The sequence below is a fragment of the Ischnura elegans genome, chromosome 3, assembly GCF_921293095.1.
Source record: "Ischnura elegans chromosome 3, ioIscEleg1.1, whole genome shotgun sequence".
In the NCBI taxonomy this organism is placed as follows: domain Eukaryota; kingdom Metazoa; phylum Arthropoda; class Insecta; order Odonata; family Coenagrionidae; genus Ischnura; species Ischnura elegans.
In genome coordinates this window covers 37,223,788-37,247,695 of record NC_060248.1, presented here as the reverse complement: position 1 = coordinate 37,247,695, position 23,908 = coordinate 37,223,788, and the positions used below count along the sequence as shown (strand labels likewise).

Genomic DNA, 23,908 nt, shown 5'->3' with positions numbered 1-23,908 from the left:
GCCCAGTAACTGCAGGTTTGGAAGAGCCACGTTGCGTTTAAAGGAGAACATGGGTGAAATAAGGAAAAATTACAAGTGGTACATTGTTCCTCTGTGCAATAACACCCCAGAATAAAATTTCCTTCTGCATTCCCACGGAGGAAATTAGAAGAAAAGCCTCGACGCATGCCGTCTGTCGGGATGAGCGTTACGGAAAAATAAGAATATAATAAACGGAATGATAAACCCGTGTGCTATGTGAGCGAAGATAACTTTAATATAAATAATATTTCCATATTTCATTGACTGAATAACTTGAAACTGAGATTTTTCGATAATTCGGCAGCCGTAGAATAAAAACTCAACTTCCGAACAAAAATCGAGGTAGGTGTTTCTCCATGGTTACGATCGTTACGATGGACTCAAATTATTAAGGCACTTGTTCAATTTCTGTTACGGAAGGACATAGAAAATTCCATGATGTTTAAAATCAAGGGAGGAAATATGAAAATATATGTGCCGTACTTTGAAAATTTATATCCTGGCTTCACTGCATGCCTATAATAATGAAATATACGTCATTTTAAAGGAAATTTTATCCTAAATTCTGATTTATTTTATTATGATTATTTATATTTAAATCCCATGATGTTTAAAATCAAGGGAGGAAATATGAAAATATAGAGCAACGTTGATCCTCATGCATTCGAGTGCCAGCCAAGAAGACAGCGTTTTCTTCTATTGTCGGCGTCAAAATCATGTGTACTTTGCAAATTTATATCCTGGCTTCACTACATGCTATAATAATGAACTATACGTCATTTTAAAGGAAATTTTATCCTAAATTCTGATTTATTTTATTACAAAAAAATTGAAAAATGTAGACACGGTCAGTGCAATAAATGACTCCGCGCACCGAAAAATTAGCCGTTTTGTCAACTTCATGAACTTTGCAACTCAACCTAAGTAAAACTACTACGTCTACAGCATTCATCTTCCACATTAATTTACACTCATCAGTGCGGATTAATAAAATGGCTTTTGGGTATTTTTAGAACTTATATTTTGTTATAAATTAATGAAAATATTTAAACATTATCTTGTCCCATAGTTTTGCCCCGAAAGATAAAGGAAGTTGTAGATGGAAAAAGAATGGAATCCAGAGGTGGTCACAAAAAATGAATCGCAGCATTCTTTGATTTTATTCTACGCCGTTGCTTGCTTTTCAAAAAAAAGTTGAGTCACAAGAGGAATGTTCCGCGGCCTTTGATTTGGAAACTATGGAGATAAGGATGGACATGTGTGGATCAGCAATTTCCATTTAGTTGGTTGTCAGGATAAACCAAGGATCCATTTAAAGGTTGTCAGGCCATCGTATAAAGATAGGACTGATGTGCACCACAGGGGAAATGGGGTGTTTGAGGGAAAAGTCAAACCCAAAGTTGCCCAAAGAATGTGCAGTTCTATGTTGCTCTTTCCCCAGTTTAAACCAAATAGAAATTGGATTGGGATGATATTTTCACCACGGGTTCCAGTGATAGTGAGAGTGCAGGTGATCACGGTCACCGTCGAAAGTCATCCCTCTAGGATTTCCGATACGGAATTTTTAAGTGACAACTGATCGCAATGACGATGAGTAGGTTTCAAGCCGATGTCCCACGGTCAAATTTGCGTCAAAATATTTTGATCAAAATTTGATGCAACTGACGCGCACCCTGTCCCACGGTCAAAATTTTGTCCAACTGGCTTTTGGTCCTATCGTTTGTACAAATCACCGATTTGTACAAATGGATAGGACAGGTTCTAAATTTTCATCCAATTGGATGAAACCAACCAATCACAGGGCCTTTGACAAAAAAGCATCGCCAAGCGCTGACACACAGGCCAAATACGTTAAACTTATTTATCGTCTGCATGAGTATTTTAATTAATAATTATGTATATTATGGACACAAAAATAAACTTTGTTGTATTCCACACAGTATGCATTAAAAACCCAACCGGTTTCCACTTTTTCAGGTCGTTATCTTAATCGTAAACCTCTAGATAAGGACCTGAAAAGATCGAAACCGGTTGAGTTTTTTCATTAGTATTGTATAAAATACTAAAAGGTTTAGTTTTAAATTTATAATATCACCATACCACGAAGTGAATTCACAAAACATTATTTCAAATATATATATACGTTCGTGATCATCTATTTCATCGCCTGGTGTGGCCCTAAAGGTAAATATGAGCAAATATTTGTCTCAGTGATAGGCGATGAAAGCTCTCAACTAGGAAATCCGTAATAATCAGTTGATCTTAAATAGAAAGGAAGCAATCTTTAGAATCGCAATACCAGGAGGGATGATTTGGAAATAATAAAAGATTTACTTGAGGTATCGAGGCCGAATTTTACGCTTTACGGAAGGCATACAATGCGAGCGAGCAGCTGAAGAAATGACTAATATGAACTGACGATTGTACCTGTGAAACACTACAGCTGCCCGTTTCTATTACTATGATTATAGGATAAGGACCTTATTTTAGAAACTGCTAGATTAGGAGAGAATAATGTGATTTAAATGCACGCTTACAGCACTATTCATAACATCTCCTCAACCACAATGTCCATCATTTATTAATAACATTTTCCTCGCGGGAATAAACTGCCTCACGTTTGTATCCTGGCGTTTTATTCTGCCCTCAACCTTGCTGATAAGGGACATGAAAATATCCTGACTTGTCGTCAATTATTATCGATAATAAACGGGAACATCGGCGACCAACTCCTTCTCCAACATGTTTAGCATGCTTATTCCAACGCTTTCATACCCCTTTTCCAGCCAAGGCCAAGTTCAGCATTCCTTCTGTTTTCTTTTTTTCGCATCTTTAATGTTCAAGAGGCCTGTTCAAACAATTTCGCCTGCTTAAAAAGAAAGAATCCTCCACCTCCACAAGTTTCCTAGTTGTTTCATAAATATCGTCTATCGTTCGTTTTTGATCAAAATGAGATGCATCGTGGGACACCCCCAGTCCAGTTGTATCAAAATATTTGCATCAAAATTTTTGGACAAAAATTTTGATCAAAATATTTTGACGCAAATTTGACCGTGGGACATCGGCTTCAGATATATCGTGAGAAAAGCTCCCAAAATGTATTAAAGACTCTGTTTGGAAAACATGCTCATTTTAATGCTAATTTAGGAAGTATTTCATTTCAAAAGTAACTTATTAACACCGTTAACAAGACGTTGTGTTTATTATATTGATCGAAGTGCGATTGACCGATTCTTTCTGCAGAGTAGGAAGTGTGGAAGTGGCTTCGGGGTTTTGAGTCACAAGATGGTAGATTGTGTTGGAAGTTCGTCTATATTATCGCTACTAAATTGAAACATTAATAGTCTGGCTTCCTCAGAGCTTCCTGTCGCCCTCCAGGCAAGGTATTTTTAAGTTGAAAGTATCATCGACAGCTTCGAGGTGGAAATAAGTTCACCATAAGACTCTACCGGACTGCCAAAAGAATACACATTTCACATGAGTATACGCTTTCGCCAATATTATACGCAAGTCTCACTTTGTTATGAACTATAAAACATTACAGATGCACATCAGCTACCTTTCCATTTCTCGGCATCGACTTTCCGAGCCGACGAAGTCTACAGTTTCACTAAAATACCCTGTTATCATGATGGAATCAGTAACAGGAAGCTTGCTAGGATCAGCCTCAGAATAACCATATGCCTTCATCTTTACGCAATCTATCGCTTTCAATGGAGGAGAAATAGATCAAATAATAGCCCTGAAGTCACAATGAACAACTCCGATAAGTCTGCACTTCAATAAATGAATCATAACCACGCCGTCGCATGCATTCAAGTATGCAACCTCTACTATGGCCGTGCCGCCGTGCCTCGTACTGAACTATGACGTCACTTTTCTACCAGCCAATCATCGGGCGTATTCGCTTCTCACTTGCATTTGAAAATTCTCGTGAACTTTGATGCATTAAATATCGCCAACCACGTCATAAAATAATAAAAAAACTTTCACCGAGGTATGCAAACATATATTTTTATATAATTTTGGGGCTATTGATTATATCTGAAATATATGCAAGTTCCCTATTAAGGATTTCAGATCTCAACAATCATTCTGCTCCTATGTCCCGCTTTCACAACAAACGTACCGAAGCGACGCGACGACAATGAAGGTGACGGCATGTCGAAGTCAACAATTGGCAAAAAAATAAAATACTCCGCTGCATAAACAAACAATTTACCAAGAAAAATAAAACTGATATAACATTATTACTCGAGGAATATATTAAGCCACGAATTTAGTGTACCAGTCGGGGCCAATGAAGCGCACGCACCTAAATTTGAAACTTGAGCAATACCAAAGTACCAAAGGTTAAAATGTCAGCCAGTGACGGCCCTCGGGAACAAAAACGGTGAATGCTGGGGAATTTTTTTATTCTGATCTTTCATCCTTGGGATGGACTTGATTTGGATACGAAACGATTTGATCTCCCGCATCCCTCGATTTTGGTCAGCGGAAAAAAATGTATGTCAATCGTCACTGACTGACACCAAAACGACGCACTGTTGCGTTACATTCCTCTGCGTAAACATGTGACTTTCAAGTATTGATGAAATGGATTGGTAAGACACAGTCATAATTGGGGAGAATGGTTATCTGGAAATTTTCATAGAAAAATCTTATCTTAGTTGCGAAATCTTCAGTAATAGAATGGCTCTGTAAACGGAATCATTTGCTCATATGATACAAGAGCTCAATTCCGCGGCGTTTTCGTAAAAAATGGTTGGAGTATGGGGAGAAACAGATACGGATTATTAAAATTTGGAATATTTACACCATGTCAGGACTTTGAACGGTCCATTTACCTCAAATTGAATTTTTGAACCCTAGTATGACAGTTACGTAGAAACGCTCTTATATCGAAATAATCACACAGTGAAATTTTCAGACCACTGTTACGATTGATTCCACTGTCTACTTAATTAGTGCCACTGAGCATAACGGAAGTCTTGAATTCCAAAACAGCATAAAGTTAAGTACTGAGGCATGAGATAGCTGGAGAACTGAGGCCTACCTACGGCGAAAAGAACGGAAGAACGGGACGAGAGAACGGGAGAACGGAGGCTCCAAAATGAAATAAAAAACTCAATTGGCCGTCTAAAAAAATGCATACAGCCAATTGATTTTTTTTTAATTTCATAAACCGCAAGAATAGTAAACTTTTTAAGCCGATTTTAATACAATACGGAAAATATTAACTGCATAATTGAGGGCCTATAGGCAGATTAAATTATATACACGACTGTAGAACCTCCCAGCACTAACTTAGGCGTTGAAAATTTTTGTTCTAAATAACGGCAAGAGTGAAAGGATTAAAGAAAACAGGTAAATGATAAACCAGAAAACGATTGCAATACAACGATAAAAATAAATTGCTTGCTATGTTTTAAGAATTAGAAAAGTATGGGAAAATAATCACAGTACAGTTTTTTTTGTACAGCACAAAACCATGAAATCAGAAAAAAAATTAATCATGGTGAGTTAATAGCCAGTTTCTTAGCTTTTTTTGATATATTACTTATTATCTAATATGTTAATGTCACTCGGTAAATATTCTAACAACCTGTAAGCTCATGGCTCAATAAACGAAAGTGACCTTTTGAGTAATGAGATATTTGGCTTCGGAACATGAATTCAGTGCGTCTGCGTAAGTTATTACATTTTACAAAACCTTTCTGGAAAATCAAAAGTTCATTCATCAGAGTTTTTACGCAAACCATTCTTTGTGCACGTATTCCAAGCTACCAAAACCGATACTTCGAGCTTTCCACATATGTAGACAATTAAGTATCTGTAATATCGATTCATATCACAAATCCTAGCCACAGTTCTAGCTGCCCGAAAGATAAAACCCAATAAAAAATCACAAATTCCCGCCAAAATGCCGATTTAGTATTCGCCACTTCAATTCGTACCGTTTCCTTAACCCGGAAACGCCCAACTTGAAGTTGCCCGACAAAGACCTTAGTTTTACCTTCCGTAGCGTAGCCTATATTTATCACCTCATAGCACCAAGTCCACATACGGCTCTCCTTACTGCATAGGAAACTTCCTCAATTGCTTGTCCACCATTCATCGCATTCAGCCCATTCTCATTAATGCCAGCATGTCTCTGAGCCCAAATGCCCCTATTTATCTTCGCCAGGGTTGAATTTACTTCAGTTCATAGCGCCAGGAACCACATGAAACTGCTCACGATCACTCTCTAAACATCAACACATGAAATTCCCTAATGCATTCACTCGAGCGTAAGTATCATCTGGTACTCAATTAAGGCTATTTCTCACTGAAGGTAATAGCGACATGACCGCTTTCGCCTGAGGCACGACTCGAGAGGCCAAGCTGTTCCAAGCAAATCATGCCATCTCCTTCGGCCACTATCATATGATTACCCTCCCCGCCTGAGGCATGTAATCTATGTTAATATTGATGATTAATTTTGAGTAAACATTCCTAATCGAAAAGTATTGAGCTGCTATTGAGGGTGAGGAAAAGTCAATGGAAACATCAATATATTAATAAATATACCTGTTGTACGTCGACAAATGATGCCATTTATTTACGATTGTCAAAGTCAAGTTCACTCTTCCCTTGCCTACTACCACAGTTGCCATGATAAATCATCTACACGGGATGACCAGGTCTCTCATAAAATAACAGAGTTTATTGAGATCTGCGAGAGCTTTTTCAGGAAATTGATCGCCTAATTTGCAAATCTCAGCAATACAAGTATCTCGGCCAATAGCGAATTTATATAACACTTCAACAGGTATGTGCTATAATCAAATTGTAGGCTCAATATTAACTATTCGTAAACTCCCAGATTTCAGTAACTGCAATTTTTATCATGAATTTTTAAGTTTCTACAGGGAGTTTGCGGAGGTGAGCGTAATTATGATTATTTTCAGGACTAAAAAAGGTTTCCTTCCATTAACAGGGTGTAAAAAAACTTCTAAATTCAAATGCATATCTGTAATTCGTACTGGCAAAATGCATGGAGCCCTGGTTATGAGAGAGTACATTGTACATTCTACAATTGAAAGTATTTATATCGGCTAACATTTTCAAACATACGTTTCTATCTCCAATACTTTTTTTCAATTGAATAGGTAGATAGATGCGGAGATTAACTTTTTGAGTAAGTTTTACTAGCAGGCATAGATGGATCACGAATGTTAAGATGAAGGATTCTTTACTTGACCTCTGAGTCTCTCTGCTATATTACTCGCCACGTATTCACTTGAATTAACATTCTACTTACACTATGGCATCGCTGTCGGTGACCCGAATAGTGACCCGAATTTCACAAGAGGAATAAGCTATAACTAGGGTGTTTAACCAAAATCTGTATTCGCGATAGTGTGATATACCAAATTTATGACTTTTCTATTATATTCCTCGCGATTACCCAGTATTACATTGTAGATATTAAAGAACAAATGGATCGTTATACACTCATAGCCGCGCTGAGCACATTATATTTTATTGAAAATCGATTTAAATGCGCTCGATTTGGCAAAATAAATCCAGCTTCATAGTAATAGATTACTGGCTCCTCCATGAGTTGCACTTGAATAAAACTGGAAGTCTATGAGAGGCTCAGCTAGATTTTGACTACACCGAGAAGTAATAGGGTGGTTTCCTATTATTTTTTATTGCCTAAATCGAAAGATTATTACACCTGGAGTACGTGTTTCACGCTATTAGATTTTTTAATGACGATATCAATTTTTCGCGATTTAAGAGTGAACATTTTCAAGCGCGTGAAAACGTGACGGCTGAGTATGAACGCTGGGAAAACCCCGTGTGACGTCATTCTGGATCCCCCTGTCACCGAGTGGGGTAACCTTGGGGCGAGGCTTTGAGCGCTGATACGATGCAGGCTGCTAGCAGGTAGCAGATTATCCTGCTAGCACGTAGCACTTGGCTTAAATAATGATATGTTTCCCTGAGCTCTGTACCTCATGCATGCATTGGTAATCTCAGACGATGTGAAACTCGTATCTATTCGTATAGAAACTAGGTCCCTGTGACGTCACGTGGAGTGGCATCGCATGGGCGCCAATCTGGCCTTTTTCAAATGCGGTTAAAATTGACCATTGCCATTCGTCTGAACTGGGATTTTTAAAACCAAATAATTTTTACACTATGAATACACTAATGGTGGGTAACGAATCGCAATCAATGCCTTTCGTTTTCTTTGATGAAGGAAACTACCCTATTGAGATGGAAAGGAAAACAGAATATACACCAAGGACGAAATTCGCTAAGAAATAATCATTTGGCTTGGCCGGGATTCTAACCCAGACCTACCGATTGCTGGTCAGGTATGCTACCATTAACACCACCAAGCCATCTTATTCCAATTTCGAACCTCGAGCTGGGTTAAGCTAGCAAGATATCGTCGTCTCAAGTCCATACTGCGGCACAGGAGACGGACGTACTAAGCAGTATGTACTAAGCCACTGTCGGAGAATAAACATTTGGTGATCCAGGCTCGAGTCCAGGGTAAGCCAAATGATTGTTTTCATGGCGAATTTTATCGTTGGTTTAAATGCTTACTTTGCCAGAGTTGGAGATTAAACCCCTAGAGATCCGGGTTAGAATCCCGAGGAAGCCAAATGATTTTTTCGCGGCGAATTTCATTCTAAGTGTATATAAATTTGCGCCCGTGCGCGTGACTGCGTCCAAAGCCACTTGCTCTACGCAGTGCTGAGGAAAATGGAACGTTCAAATAGTGTGTAATACATCGAAGTCTGCCGTGAGAACGGCGGCGGTGAAATATATATGAATTGCCATGAGAAAAAATCCCTGGTACTAGATGTTAGGATCCTCCTCGGTATCATTCATCATCATTGGTCAGCAATACTAAGATTGGTTGAACGCAGCTCTCCACGCAATTCTCCTATCAGTTAATCTTTTCACACCCACGTATTTCTTCTCTTTTACATCTTCCTTAACCTTGTGCATATATTTTTTTCGAGATCGTCCTTTTCCGTTCGTGGCGTCCACTTGTCTCTCAAAGATAGTCTTCATCAGGCCAGGTCTTCATGTGGTCTACAAGGTTGTTCCGTCTTCTTGTTAAGGTTTTCATGAGGCTCCTCCTCTCTCCCACTCTTCTTAGGACTTCTTCGTTACTAACTCGGTCGATCCATTTGATCCTCACAATTCTTCAGTAGCACCACATTTCGAAGACATCCATCCTTGCTTCCTCCGCTGCTGTCATTGTCTACACTTCAATTCCTTCTAGAAACATACTCCAAATGTAGATTCTTATAAATCGTTTCTTTACTTCCATGTTTAACTTTCCCGCTGTGAGCAGGTGTCTCTTTTGATGGAATACTCTCTTAGATTGAGCTATTCTGTACATAATTTCTTTGCCATGGGAAATCAGGAACTATCTAGATATCTCAGTGGTCCGGAAAGGGAAAGGTCCTTGGTTCCATTCACCGTCCAGGGTAATTTTATCTCAAGGCAATTCATGTTAGTACAAATAGTGATTTAGCCATGCTCACCTGAGCGTGGATGTACTTGGTGTATCGGCGGCTGTTGATGACGATAATGAGCAGCAGGTTGGCGCCGAGGACGCCGGCGGTGAGCAGCAGCACGAATATGGCCTGCGCCACGTCGAGCACGGAGGTGGTGGGCCGCACCCCGGCGCCGTCACCGGCACCACCCGGGCCACCGCCGCCCGCGCTTCCCGCTCCCGGCGCCCCCGACGAAGAGGACGACGCGCTCGCCGAAAACCTCGGGTGGGAGCAGCTGCTGTTGTGCAGCGGCGGAGGAGTCAGTAGGGTGGCCTTGTGCTCCATCGGTATTCGGGGGGTGCGGCAACAGGGGGAGGAGGAAGAGCGGGGCGGAGAAAGACGAGAGCGTTGTGTTTCGAGGGATGCCGCTGGGGTCAAATCTCATCCCAGGAGACGGGGCCGCGGGCAAGGCATAGCCAAGTCCATTGGGTGCTTTCCTGCGAAAGACAAAAAAGGCGAAATCAGTCCCTGTGCACTGTTACCGTGGGCTTAGTTAATTATTAATATTAATTGGGGATGGACGGATCCAGGATTTTTTCGGATCTCGATTCGGATCGGATCCTTGATTTTCGGAGCCGGACTGGATATTTTCGGATCCAAATGGATTTTCAAATTCCTGACGCTGAAATTCCCCCGATGACTCTTCGATCTCTTGGAAAGAGTCACACTATGTGCCGGTCGTATTTTGCCTTTTTTTATTTTCTACGGCTGAAATTCTCCTACGTAACCTCTGCGAGAGCTTCCAAACATAACGGTTCATGAGTAGGACAAGAATCGCATGAGACCACGTATTCGAAGATAGAATTGGAACTCTTTCCACCCTTATGGTGGTGTTGCATTCACTGAAGCTATTATTCAATATTTCGGATCGAGGTCCAATGTACCTATCCGATGAAGGGCAATATCCGCGGATATTTGGATCCGAGGTATCCGATCCGACCATCCCTAATATTATTTATTTTATACAATTAAAATACAAATAAGTATTTTTATTGCTCAACAACCATGTTTTACACAATATAACGGTGCAGTTCTAATAATAAGTTTAAAATTAAATAATAAGTTTGTTTGCAAGCGTTTCCAGTAGAAATGCATGAAAATAAACGTATTATATAATTATGCCTTCAAAACCCAGTAATATATTAGGTGTTTTTTTTACCATCAGTGCATGTAATTCAATAAAGTCATTTCATTATGTTTAACACAGCAGGTTCTCAGTTTTCTATTTTTCTCTCGTTTTATCTATTTTTCTTCACCGTCCACTCCTCCGTTCATTTCAAAGTCATCATTTCATTCCATTGATGGCTTCAACCGTAAGATGACACCGCGTACGGGAGCGGTCCGCCGAAGGGGCTGGTTAGCACAGCATTGGACCCCATCGAAGCAGGTTTAGTAGGCATTAGGGTAGACTCCGCTACCGGCCATAAGGTTTTCCGTTTAAGTAGCAGGCCACTCCATTGTGCGAGCTGGCGTGAAAATCCTGAAAGTGCGAGTTGGTTATGGAAAATAAAAGTCCCCCAAACCTGAAATGTGCACTAAAAAACCTGTGGCTTAATTGCAACGGTGAGAGTTCTGCCCTCACCCATCTAAGCCAACCTTGGGCTTAAACACTGCGTGAGCGATTCTATGAACAAAAATCACTATTAAACGCACGGTTCAATGCTGGCAATTGGTTGATAGTGTTGCCACAAACATATTGAATAATTATGTCATTGACTGAGTATATACAGCACAGGAAGAGTTACAAGTAGTGGTGTAGCCATCTATTCATAAGGGGATATACAGCGGTAGCGACCGACTCCACCTCCCATGCCCCCCGTAATTCTTGGGAAAATAAATAAATTGTGACCAGAAACCGGGTTTTTACAACACAGCTTTTTATTTCACCACTTTGATACACCATGCTAATGCGTTTCGTGCATTGATAAAATGTATATATTCTTCAGGAGATTATCAAATTTATTTTTCTCTATGGAGGTGTTACCCACACCTTTAAGCCTCTACCGTTTCCGAATTAATGACGTTTATCGGGCCCTGAACCCAATAGGTTACTTATTCATAAACTAGCATTTACTCATGGCCTGGACGAATAACCAAAATGAGTGCTCGGTGATTGTAAAAGCGGAGAGAAATGCCAATTTTCATAAATACAACGTAAACAGAACATAGTTAGTGAATGAACTACGACAGATTATTTTCCATTTTAGAGAACATATAATTTTTATTGTGAATAAGTCAACACCATGAAAAATTACATTTTTTCAATCCTAACAGATATTTATTGCCACTGCGTTTAAGGAATTATACTCATCGTAAGGATTTATAAAAATCAGGGTGCCTTAAATAACAATTGAAAAGAGAACCAAAATATCATATAAAAAGTACAAGGAACGCGTGAGAAAGCCGTGAAAGAAATTTCTCCAGTTTTATCTTCTTCCAATTTCGAATGAATCTTCACTCATAAATTAACAAATTCTTTTTTTCTATTAACGATTAATTATACCTGAGGAGAGTTGAAGCAAGTCAAATTTTAGATGACACGCGCGTGAAAAAGGCTTTACAAAGTCTCGAAGCTACTAACGTTTCCGTGACAACGGACACAATATTACTTTTCTCTAGGTAAAGAGACTACCTTAAAAGAATAATTAGAAAAGAAAACTTATAGTTCTTCAATCAGGAACTTGAATATGGTAATAAACTTCACATTATTCATGGAATACTGAGGAATAGGAGTCTTAGGTCCTTCTTCAGAACACCCTATAGCTTTACGCTGTTAGCATAATACCCAGTCAATTTTAAGTAGGTTAAGAAGCTTTTCCAAAGTACTTTCAAAGGATTCCTAAGGAAAGAGGAATGACTTTCGAGAGAAAATTATGGAAATAGTAAGGCAGCACACGCATAAACATAAAAAGTAATTATTAAGGTAGAGCAATACGTATGATGAAGTTTTGAAAATCTTGTATTCTAAGTTTCGTAACACACCTAAAATGACATAATATTGTGTTCACATTTAAATAATAAGTTTACATCCAGGTTCTCCATTCAGCAGAAAAAGTTTACGAAGAATTCCATTAATGATATTCGTCATTACCACATAACATCCTTCCGTTAACAACATTTCTTAAAGCAATAAATGTTGAAGAGGGAGGACCAAGTATGAATCGATAGCTAAGGATCACATGCAATAAAATAACTGTGGTGTACCCATTATTACCAATAACTTCGGTTCATAAGCGATAGATAATTACTATTCATGTTCCACGGAACTGAAGCAATACCTGTTATCATTAACTAATGAACTGAACTTCAGACTTTGAAATCAAAATGGGATAGAAATCAACAATGCAATCTAACACTTTAGAACAATAAAGTTAAAAATGCAAAAAAATGTAAAAACTACAGAGAGCGAAGTGAAAATAATATGTCCAATGATGGCAATATTTAAGTCACATGCATGGTTTAAGACGTATTTTGCATTGATAAAACTAGTTCGTCTACAGGTTTTAACGAACGTGTGATAGCTCTACTGCTACTTAACACCCGGAAACTATTACCACCTGTTCAGATTTCATTCTACAAGTCACCTCAAAACATATCTCTTTTTCTCCCATCCGAAAAGAAATCGCCCATACCATTACGCAAAGAAACACTAGATCATCATCACGGGTGAACAATCTTGACACCGTTTGGACTCTTCACTGAACTCTACCATCAATGAACTAACACTAATTCACGCATGCCGCTTTCTCATAAAAATTGAACATATCAATTGAAGTAAATAAGCAATTTTACATTCATCATTGCCAGCAAAAGGTCAATTTTAAAACGTAAAATATTAATAATGACGTGATAAACACTGAATTTCTAGATGAATAATTGTATTTTATTCAACTAGACTTAAGCCACTCAGCGCTAAATTGCACACACTGGTAAAGATCATAAATAGTTCTATGTAATAGGCACGTCTATTGAGAAGAATGACCAAGCAAGGACTTTCACTCGGCTACAAAACCCAACATCGTTTCTTGGCGATTTACGAAGGGGAACTAGTAAGCGGTAATAAAGACTAAGGCAGAAAAATGGGAAGAGAAGGATAAAACTTTCCAACCTCCAAGAAAAAAATGTTCCTTCTAACCCTAGGAGGTTTCGAAATAAATAAGATAGCGGAGGGGTACCAAGCCCTCCATTATTTTTCCAAGGAAAGAGAGAAGGGAGAAATGGAGAAGGGAGAAGCGTGGAAGAAGGGAGAAATTTAGGGGAAGGTCTGAGACGAGAAGGAAATTTTTAAAAGGTTTTCTTTTTTGTCGCTTCAAGAGTGGCTTCACACGCTGAGCAGGGCCACCGCTGACCCATGGCAGTCAAAGCTGGCAGACCTCCTTATGACAGAACGAGTACATCTTTACGTCCATTTATAAAAATGATTGTCACAGTATTGATTTTCTTTCTTTGTTTTTTTTTCGGAAAAGCTTTGACTTAAGTTGAATCGCTGAGCGGCTTAAAACAGATAAAGATATTAATTTATTTTATTCTCAAACCACTGAATACAGCTCATATTGGCCACTTTACATCGGGCTATTCAACAAACTTAACAAGTAAATGTACACGAACAACCATGCTCTGGACAGGAGAAACCTACCCAGACAGGACTCGAACTAGCGACCTCTTCTTTGGCGGGCGAGGACGTTACCCAGCCGTCACCGAGGCCGGAATGTAATCCGGCATATTAGTAACATTATATGCTACCGGGATACAATCAAGAAAAAAAGGCTAACAACTGTCATTATCGTAGGCAAAATTAATACATTAACGAAAAGAGAACATCCTTACACGTAGTACATCGTTAACGAGTGGATAGGAATTGGAGTAAACCAACTCGGATATTACCGGGACAAGATTTTCAGAGTTAACGCCATTCACGAAATTTAAACTCGGAATGATGAAGAGACGGGTGTGGTCGACGCATTAGATGGAGAAGCTTGGGGTGGGGGAGCTCTCGTGTTCCATAGAAGAGCGACGCACAAAAGGCACGCAGGGCCTGCGGCCGAAGGATTTTCGCGAAAGTGGGACGATGCGCCAGTCAGCATGAAGGGATGATAGACTTGGGGGGCGGATCCGTGGAGGGCTCATGCATTTCCGGCACATTCAGCCCCACCCTCGCCGTAAACACGGTGTACCCGTGCCATCTCATGCCTACCTTCCTCGTATTAGGGGGCTCTTGCGTCGCTAGGGACCTCTCCGATTCCCACTTCGATGCAAAACGAGGCCCTAGGGTAAGAGAGAGAGGAGATATGGTGACCTAAAGGAGATGTACATCGAAAGCAGAGGCATCATCAAGGAAAGGTCTGGAAATTCAAGTCCCACGAAAAAGAATAGGTTTTTATACTCGGAGCTTACTGGATAGACTTTTGATCGAAGAGAGGAACGAGGTTCCGAAAAAAATCTAAAAACCATATGCTCATACAACCTACTCTTTATTTTTTTAAACGAATATTGCGCATAACAATAATGCTTTCTCTTTGAAACCAAGTAACCATCAGTAATTATAAAGGAGAATGTAAAAAAACAACAACAATTCCTTTTAATTCAACCCAGGAATTTTCTATAAGAACCATTAAAATAAAATACAATTGCTCATAGCTTTGTGAGGCTAAACGCGTCGTGCGAGTTGAAATCGCTTTGGAATAGAGAAATACACTTTATTTTAATGCATCGAGCTTCCACTATATCTCGCCTAAATCTTAAACTTTCCGATGATAAAATCTTAATTAGCTAAGGAAAAGGAAAAGAAAAGACTGGAGATACTTTTGTGTTGTATGTGCTGTGAAAAATGCAGGAGGTGCCGCAATCGCACGGAGAGGAGAACGAAGGAAAGGTAGACATGATAACCCAGGAGGGAAAACTTCCATCGAGGAAGAGATAGGATCTGGATGGATCTCGTACCAAGCTAAAAGGGGATGTTAAGGTAGATACTAGGTAGATAAAAGTAACAACAATTTGATGAAAATTTGGTCACATTTACTTTGAAAGATGCACTTTCAATGATTTAAAGAATGAGGTATTCCAATTGCCGTTTTTTTTTTTAGATATTTGAGGGTAAAATTAGGATAATTTAACATGGACTTTTACGGAGAAATACGTTTTTTTCTAGTTGGCGAAGCTGTTTTTAACAAAAGTCGATAAGAAGACGCTCATTAGAAGCAAAATATTGTGAAAAATCTAGACATGAACGGGAAAGTATAAGTCCATGATAAAATAAGGAAGATATCTGCGAAAAACTTCCAAGGCGGCTGGGAATCTCTGGTAACATCGCAAAACGTAAACCAATACACCGACCTCGCCAAAATTACGCAAATATATTCAGTTTCTCGGCTTTTACATACGTCTTACATATCTTTTGTTCATAAATAAACAAAACTATTTAGGATTTACCATTTGGACTGTGAATATTTTGCCGTCAATAGTTCATAGTGCAAATGTTGGAAGCAGTGATGAAACTAGCCAAGTTGACTGCTATAAATACCTTTAAAAAAAACATTTTTGTCGTTTGTATTGTGCAAAATTGCACTCAAATTTCATTCCCAATTATGTTGTCTTTTTTTTTTTAATTTTGCGACTCTTTTGCGTTAGTAAAAGGCAGCCAGAGTACATTTCTCGACTTCAGTCCATGCCGCTCTTACTAATTTAAAGAGAAGAACTCAAGGTAAGCGGGGAAGGGGTAGTTGAGGAATAAGACTTATAGATTCACAGAATGAGAATAGGCTTTACTGCGAATGGAAAAGCGAAGTTCAATTAAAACGGGAAGACAAGCCGGAATGATTCGCTTCATAATTCGTGTAAACTTACCCTGACTGATATCTAATATACTTTGATAACAATTATTAGTGTTTAGGATCGAAAATATACTGTGCAATACAATCATCTTCAAAGTCATTTCACTAGTGAATGACTACATTGCGGTCAAATTTTGGATTGAAAATATTATCAACTAGACTGTGAAGATTATCATGTACGTTTGGTTGAAAAAGCAGTGGAAAATCGCTTCCTCTTGAAAGAATGACCTTTTTAGCTACAGTCCTTGCTAATATGAGAGAAGGAACTAAAGCTTATCGCATCAAAATCCCCAAAAACGGGGCCTTATTAAACTTCGTCCATACCATACAATTATTCTTCGCAGTGTCAAACAATCTACTCAAACAGAAAATGGGTCACAACTAGACATGATTGAAGGGAGTTCTTCAATAATAACCATTGTATTCCAAAGGAAGAAAATTCAAATTATTGCAAAAATCAATGATGATACTAAAATAGCACATACATTTGATTCAAAGATTTTAAAATAGAATGTCTACACATACCCCGATTGACCCCAAATTATTGAGACATTTATTAAAAAATCGATCTTGCCTGGCTCAAAACAAAAACCCAAGAACAATGAAATGAAACTCAATTTCAAAACACAATCCCCTGATTCGGTAAAACCTTCATTTTCGCCAATAATTTAATTTCTTGACACTGCAGATTTTGAAAATCAATTTAGCACTCGATAGTTCGGCGAGAAGGTTGTTTAACAAGCAATGTCGATTACATTAACGTGCACGGTTTTTCAAAGAAACTTACTATTATATGACAATATTACTTTGCTCCGGGAAACACTTCGATACCCATCACGAGCGCAAATATTTTGGCATTACGCGCATTGATGAGCAACTCCTGGGAAGGAAAAAAAACAAAATAATCATTTCATATCTGTCTTCTTCGCACGGTCTGTTTCACCCAAATCACTCTTCGACGTGGATAAAGATGTTCCGTTACTGTTACAAATAACATGACGTCAAGAAAAAAAGTAACACACCTTATTAAGCTCTGGAATGATCTTTGCTTTGAGAGAGCTTTCAATGCGTTAATGGCTAAGACTCATGGAGCCGCAAGGAAAAGGAAGTGGAAGGACGGCTCGTATATATATTCCGCAGGATTGCAGTGCATTTACGGGATGGACCCATCTTTCTGAATGTGCATAGGTACGTAAGAAAACAAAAGAGAACACGATAAGGTATTACACGATTGTCGCGCACTTGGAATTTGGTGGCGTGTACAAATCGCCGTTCCTCCAAGCAGAGTAGCGTGGAGAGATGGGATTTAATGAGCACAAACGAAAGAGATGATACTTTTTCATTCATTTTCTTTGCAAAAGGGGCTGAAAAGAATGGAGATAGGGAAGAAAAAATGGCACCCCGAAGACGGCGAAGCATTTGTCGAGTGGAAGAGGTGGAGAGGCGGTCAAGGGAAGGGAGAAGAATGAGTGAGATAGCGAGGCATAGGAAACACAAGACGAGCACCGTTAAGGGGGCTCAATACCTCGACCAAAAGTCGTCGCGGCGGAGCACCCACGATTTCCCATTTCGCTATTCATCCTAGGCCTTCGCGCCCTTAAATTGTTCACCATATATTCTAAGGTAAGAACGACTTTGCGCCATCACTGTGAGATACTGTAAATTATCGCGTTTAATCTGAGGAAAAATAAACTTTAATCTAATAATTTTCCCCAGTTTCTCGACATAAAAAATTCGGATTCTATCCCAAAAATTAGGTTAACACGTATCTAATAGCTTCAAATACTGTTTTTTTTTAACTTATATATACATACTAGCTGACCCGGCGAACTTCGTACCGCCTAACAATCAATGAGCTTACAGTTTACTTACACCATTTATAAATCAAGAGCGGCTGTATCGTTTTTAATCATGTTTAATTTATTATAATAAAATAAGGATACAAATTCAATAAAACTACGTATATGAGTACCAAAATTGCTTGTCAGAAGGACATTTTCTTTATTGAATCTATATAGGGTGGATCGTAGCACGTCTACGCGGATATTTTTCAGCAAATTTTCTTACGTTTTAGCTGAAGAAATTTTGGGCATTGTGGTTTAATAAAGCAGTTCATGAAATAAAAATTATACGCATTCAGTTGTTGGATATTTGCGTTATTAGCTGTAAAAAAATGTTTTTAGGTCCAAGTCTGTTGCATACACTTGGCCCATTCAGGGGGGAGGTCGACACAACCCCAGACCGACGCTTGACTGATGCTCAAAATCGTGCAAGAAAAGCCCCTATGAGGCAGCATTCGCATTAAATGACTTAAGGCGCGCCAGTTTTAGTATCTCTGTTTGAAAAAAATGCACTGCGTAAACGTACTGCATGCGTAAACGCACCACGGTGAGCTCTACGCATTCGGGTTTAATTTCTTGCGTCAAGCACCTTCTGATAAACAACAGTTTTTGTTTTGTTATTAGGCGCAAGATGAAGCGGATGAAGCTAAATAAATATAGCGAAGCAAAGCAGTGACGCAGCGAGGGGAGGTTTTGGGGGATAAACCCCCCCGCCCCCAAGAGCTTAGAGAATTTTTTTATGAAAGATTTTGTTATTAATATTAGGGGGACGGATGACTAACAAACAAAACATATTTAACTATTCACACAGACGCAAAACCCCTTATTTTGAACCATTTATCTTAAAAAATGTCTGGGGGAAGTACCCCACACTTCCCGCTTACCTTAGCGAGTTTTCTATACCCTACAGACCCGTGGTATAAGCTGCGCCCAAAACCCCCTATCCTAGCTACGCACTTGAAGCGAAGGAAGAAATACAAAGGATGGTTTATCGACTCGTGAACATAGCACGTTAAATTGACCATGAGAAAATCATGGGTTTTCATTAGCACATGAGCACAAACAACACAAAAACTGAAAGACTGACCATGCGATTTTTTAATCGTTATCACGAATGCAACACGAATCGGAAAATGAATACGTTTAATCTCAAAAGGGCATATGAGTTGAGATAATGGAATCTACGGAATAAGGACTTCCTCACCTTTGAATTTTCCTTTGAGTGAAGTTGCGTGAATCACATTCATTACCAATTATTTTAATCACCAAACACGTTCCGTTGGATAGTTATGGTTGGTTTAGGCTTCGAAAGCTCATGAGCACAGAAACTACATTTTTCTGTAAATCGTGCCTTGGTTAGCTAGGTATGTCCAAGGACTTAAAATATTCAGATAGGTAGTTGGTGATTTCGTCTTCGTTTGTTACACATTTAAAAGATTCGAATTCATGCAGAGTACGAACTATTTGAATTTACCTCGTTTTAGTCATCCGCATCTTCGTTCTTGCTCGCTAAATCAACCATCTTTGATTCTTTTGGTGATCAATCATATTCTGGAACTCTTTGTTGATGAGCTCACTGAAACTAATTTGCAGTCATTCCAAGGAAATGAGTTAAAACTACTCGATTCCTCGACAGGAACACGGACATTACCGTTTGTCAACAATTGCTTGGAGATTTGTTTACAAACACGGTAGTGAAGTGTCAACTCGAGCTGGGCCACGGCTGGGCTTACAATTAGCTCGAATTAAATTTTTTAAAGGTAATTTCAATTTAATTAATATTTTGAATATATTTAGTAATTAAAATGTTATATTGTTACTAAATTCAGTTATTAAAGTGGTAAAAACAAAACAAATTATTTAATTTGTAGTTTTGACCGACTTATCAATTGTTGTGTTACTATAACTCCTAAAAGCATGTCCATAGGAAAGAGATGAATTTTTTTGTGAAATTATCCTTTTTTTGATAGCCTATATGTTAACCCCGCCTGAGACGAATCCAAAGAACCAAATCTCATTGAAATCGGTGCAGCCATTCTCGAGTTATAAGTGTTCTAACTAACACGATTTTCGACTTTCTTTTATATATATAGATACTAGCTGACCCGGCGAACTTCGTATCGCCTAACAATCAATGAACTTACAGTTTACTTACACCATTTATAAATCAAGAGCGGCTGTATCGTTTTTAATCATTTTTAATTTATTATAATGAAATAAGAATACAAATTCAATAAAATTACGTAAATGAGTACCAAAATTGCTTGTCAGAAAGATATTTTCTTTATTGAATCTACATAGGGTGGATCGGAGCACGTTTACGCGGATTTTTTTCAACAAATTTTCTTACGTTTTAGCTTAAGAAATTTTGGGCATTGTGGTTTAATAAAGCAGTTCATGAAATAAAAATTATACGCATTCAGTTGTTGGCTATTTGCGTTATTAGCTGTAAAAAAATGTTTTTAGGTCCAAGTCTGTTGCATACACTTGGCCCATTCAGGGGGGAGGTTGACACGACCCCAGACCGACGCTTGACTGATGCTCAAAATCGTGCAAGAAAAGCCCATATGAGGCAGCATTTGCATTAAATGACTTTCGGCGCGCCAGATTTAGTATCTCTGTTTGAAAAAAATGCACTGCGTAAGCGTACTGCATGCGTAAACGCACCACGGTGAGCCCTACACATTCGGGTTTAATGTCTTGTGTCAAGCACCTTCTGATAAACAACAGTTTTTGTTTTGTTATCAGGCGCAAGATGAAGCAGATGAAGCTAAATAAATATAGCGAAGCAAAGCAGTGACGCAGCGAGGGGAGGTTTTGGGGAATAACCCCCACCCCTTCCCAAGAGCTTAGAGAATTTTTTTATGAAAGATTTTGTTAATAATATTAGGGGGACGGATGACTAACAAACAAAACATATTTATCTATTCACACAGCCGCAAAACCCACTATTTTGAACTGTTTATCTATTTTGTAAAATGTCTGAGGGAAGTGCCCCCACACTTCCCGCTTACCTTAGCGAGTTTTCTATACCCTACAGACCCGTGGTATTAGCTGCGCCCAAAACCCCCTATCCTAGCTACGCAATTGAAGCGAAGGAAGAAATACAGAGGATGGTTTATCGACTCGTGAACATAGCACGTTAAATTGACCATGAGAAAATCATGGGTTTTCATTAGCACATGAGCACAAACAACACAAAAACTGAAAGACTGACCATGCGATTTTTTTAATCGTTATCACGAATGCAACGCGAATTGGAAATTGAATAAGTTTAATCTCAAAAGGGCATATGAGTTGAGATAATGGAATCTACGGAATAAGGACTTCCTCACCTTTGAATTTTCCTTTGAGTGAAGTTGCGTGAATCACATTCATTACCAATTATTTTAATCACCAAACACGTTCCGTTGGATAGTTATGGTTGGTTTAGGCTTCGAAAGATCATGAACACAGAAACTACATTTTTCTGTAAATCGTGCCTTGGTAAGCCAGGTATGTCCAAGGACTTAAAATATTCAGATAGATAGTTGGTGATTTCGTCTTCGTTTGTTACACATTTAAAAGATTCGAATTCATGCAGAGTACGAACTATTTGAATTTACCTCGTTTTAGTCATCCGCATCTTAGTTCTTGCTCGCTAAATCAACCATCTTTGATTCTTTTGGAGATCAATCATATTCTGGAACTCTTTGTTGATGAGCTCACTGAAACTAATTTGAAATCATTCCAAGGAAATGAGTTAAAACTACTCGATTCCTCGACAGGAACACGGACATTACCGTTTGTCAACAATTGCTTGGAGATTTGTTTACAAACACGGTAGTGAAGTGTCAACTCGAGCTGGGCCACGGCTGGGCTTACAATTAGCTCGAATTAAATTTTTTAAAGGTAATTTCAATTTAATTAATATTTTGAATATATTTAGTAATTAAAATGTTATATTGTTACTAAATTCAGTTATTAAAGTGGTAAAAACAAAACAAATTATTTAATTTGTAGTTTTGACCGACTTATCAATTGTTGTGTTACTATAACTCCTAAAAGCATGTCCATAGGAAAGAGATGAATTTTTTTTGTGAAATTATCCTTTTTTTGATAGCCTATATGTTAACCCCGCCTGAGACGAATCCAAAGAACCAAATCTCATTGAAATCGGTGCAGCCGTTCTCGAGTTATAAGTGTTCTAACTAACACGATTTTCGACTTTCTTTTATATATATAGATGTATTGTAACTCTTCATCGATGTGTGTGCGGCGTTATCAACTCCATAAATATGCATCAGTACATTAGGTATTTGGTACTTACACATAAATGCATTTTTCCAAGGGTTTTGTTTCCAAAATAGATGACGAATCGCTGGGATAACTCATGTATTAATACTAAGAAAATTTCTAGTTTGAAGTCTATTTTTACACGACTTAACCCTAGAACGACGGGCTGGGTCCAATGGACCCAGTTGGTAGTTTTGAAAGTTTATAATTATGTCAAAAATGCACGAAACTGATTTTGATGCCGTGGCTTTTCCTAAATATATGTCCTCTAAAACATAGCAAGAAATAACGAGAATGGGCTCATTACATTTTATAGTATACTACAAAGTCACATAGTAGACGGACTGGGTCCATTGGACCCAGTCGACTATTTTCAATGCTATGGGTAATTCATTTCAACTTATCAGCAATATTCTTATTTACTTTGTATTTTTGGGAGATTCAATGTTTATGGAGATATAAACAAAGTCGTAGGCGATAGTTATTACCAAGTAGTGGGCATTTTTTAAGGATTGGCTTGAAGCCTTTTATATACTCTTCTAATGTCACATTTAGAGTGACACAGTCAGAAACATGTATCCACATCGTTTCGTAATGGGTAGTTTTTGCAACTTCCTCTGGTTGGACGCACACACAGTGTGAATTATCTACATTCAGTCCCATAATCTGTTAGTTTTATATGTGAGACCGTTCATATAGCGTCTGCGGTGCTTTCGTGGTGGACAGTCAGAAGTTACGCTCGCAAGCTGGAGTGGTCTCGCTGTCTGCCGACATTTGCTGTTATTACAACTATCTAACTGAAGACCTCGAAGAATTTGAATTCCATCATTACATTTTGATGCCATGCATGGTAGATACAAAACTTTATGGATTATATAAAAGACTATATTCCTTCAATCTAATGTACTTCTTCAGTATTTACCTCATTTACCAAATCGTTTACTCCTCAGATTAGTTAGATGAAGTGGTGTATTGATTTTCAACTACTATGATATACAGCAATGTCATTATTCCTATCTTTACAGGATGCTTGGTGGTAGCAAATTTTGTGCAGTGAGGTATTGATGTGACTGAATTCATAGAGTGGCTATTGATAGACTGTGTAGTTGAGGAGCTAAGAAGTCGGCGTCGCCATTTGGATTTTACAGTCAAAATAACTATCAAGATATTTTTGAGGTAATAAGAAAAAAGGATTGTTTATAATTATTGAAACAATTAGCTGTTCTAGCAAAACTATTGAACTCTTGGAATTGCTTGATGATATCAGAAACATAATACGAGACAGTGCTTTTCAAATTTTTACCTGAATTTACAACTAAGGAGTAGCACGAACAATGTTATCTTCCATTTATATCTAAGTAATGTTTGGAAT

The 23,908-nt window shown here is 38.4% G+C and overlaps 1 protein-coding gene across 1 annotated transcript in view; it reads right to left on the bottom strand.

The window, feature by feature from the left end:
• The window catches only part of LOC124155169 (5-hydroxytryptamine receptor 1), a 461,543-nt gene that overhangs the window by 407,343 nt on the left and 30,292 nt on the right, over positions 1–23,908 (bottom strand). The window contains exon 2 of the mRNA XM_046528884.1: positions 9,579–10,027. Within this exon, the coding sequence (XP_046384840.1) occupies positions 9,579–9,875 (297 nt within the window). The 5' untranslated portion in view covers positions 9,876–10,027. The remainder of the gene's footprint in view (positions 1–9,578; positions 10,028–23,908) is intronic.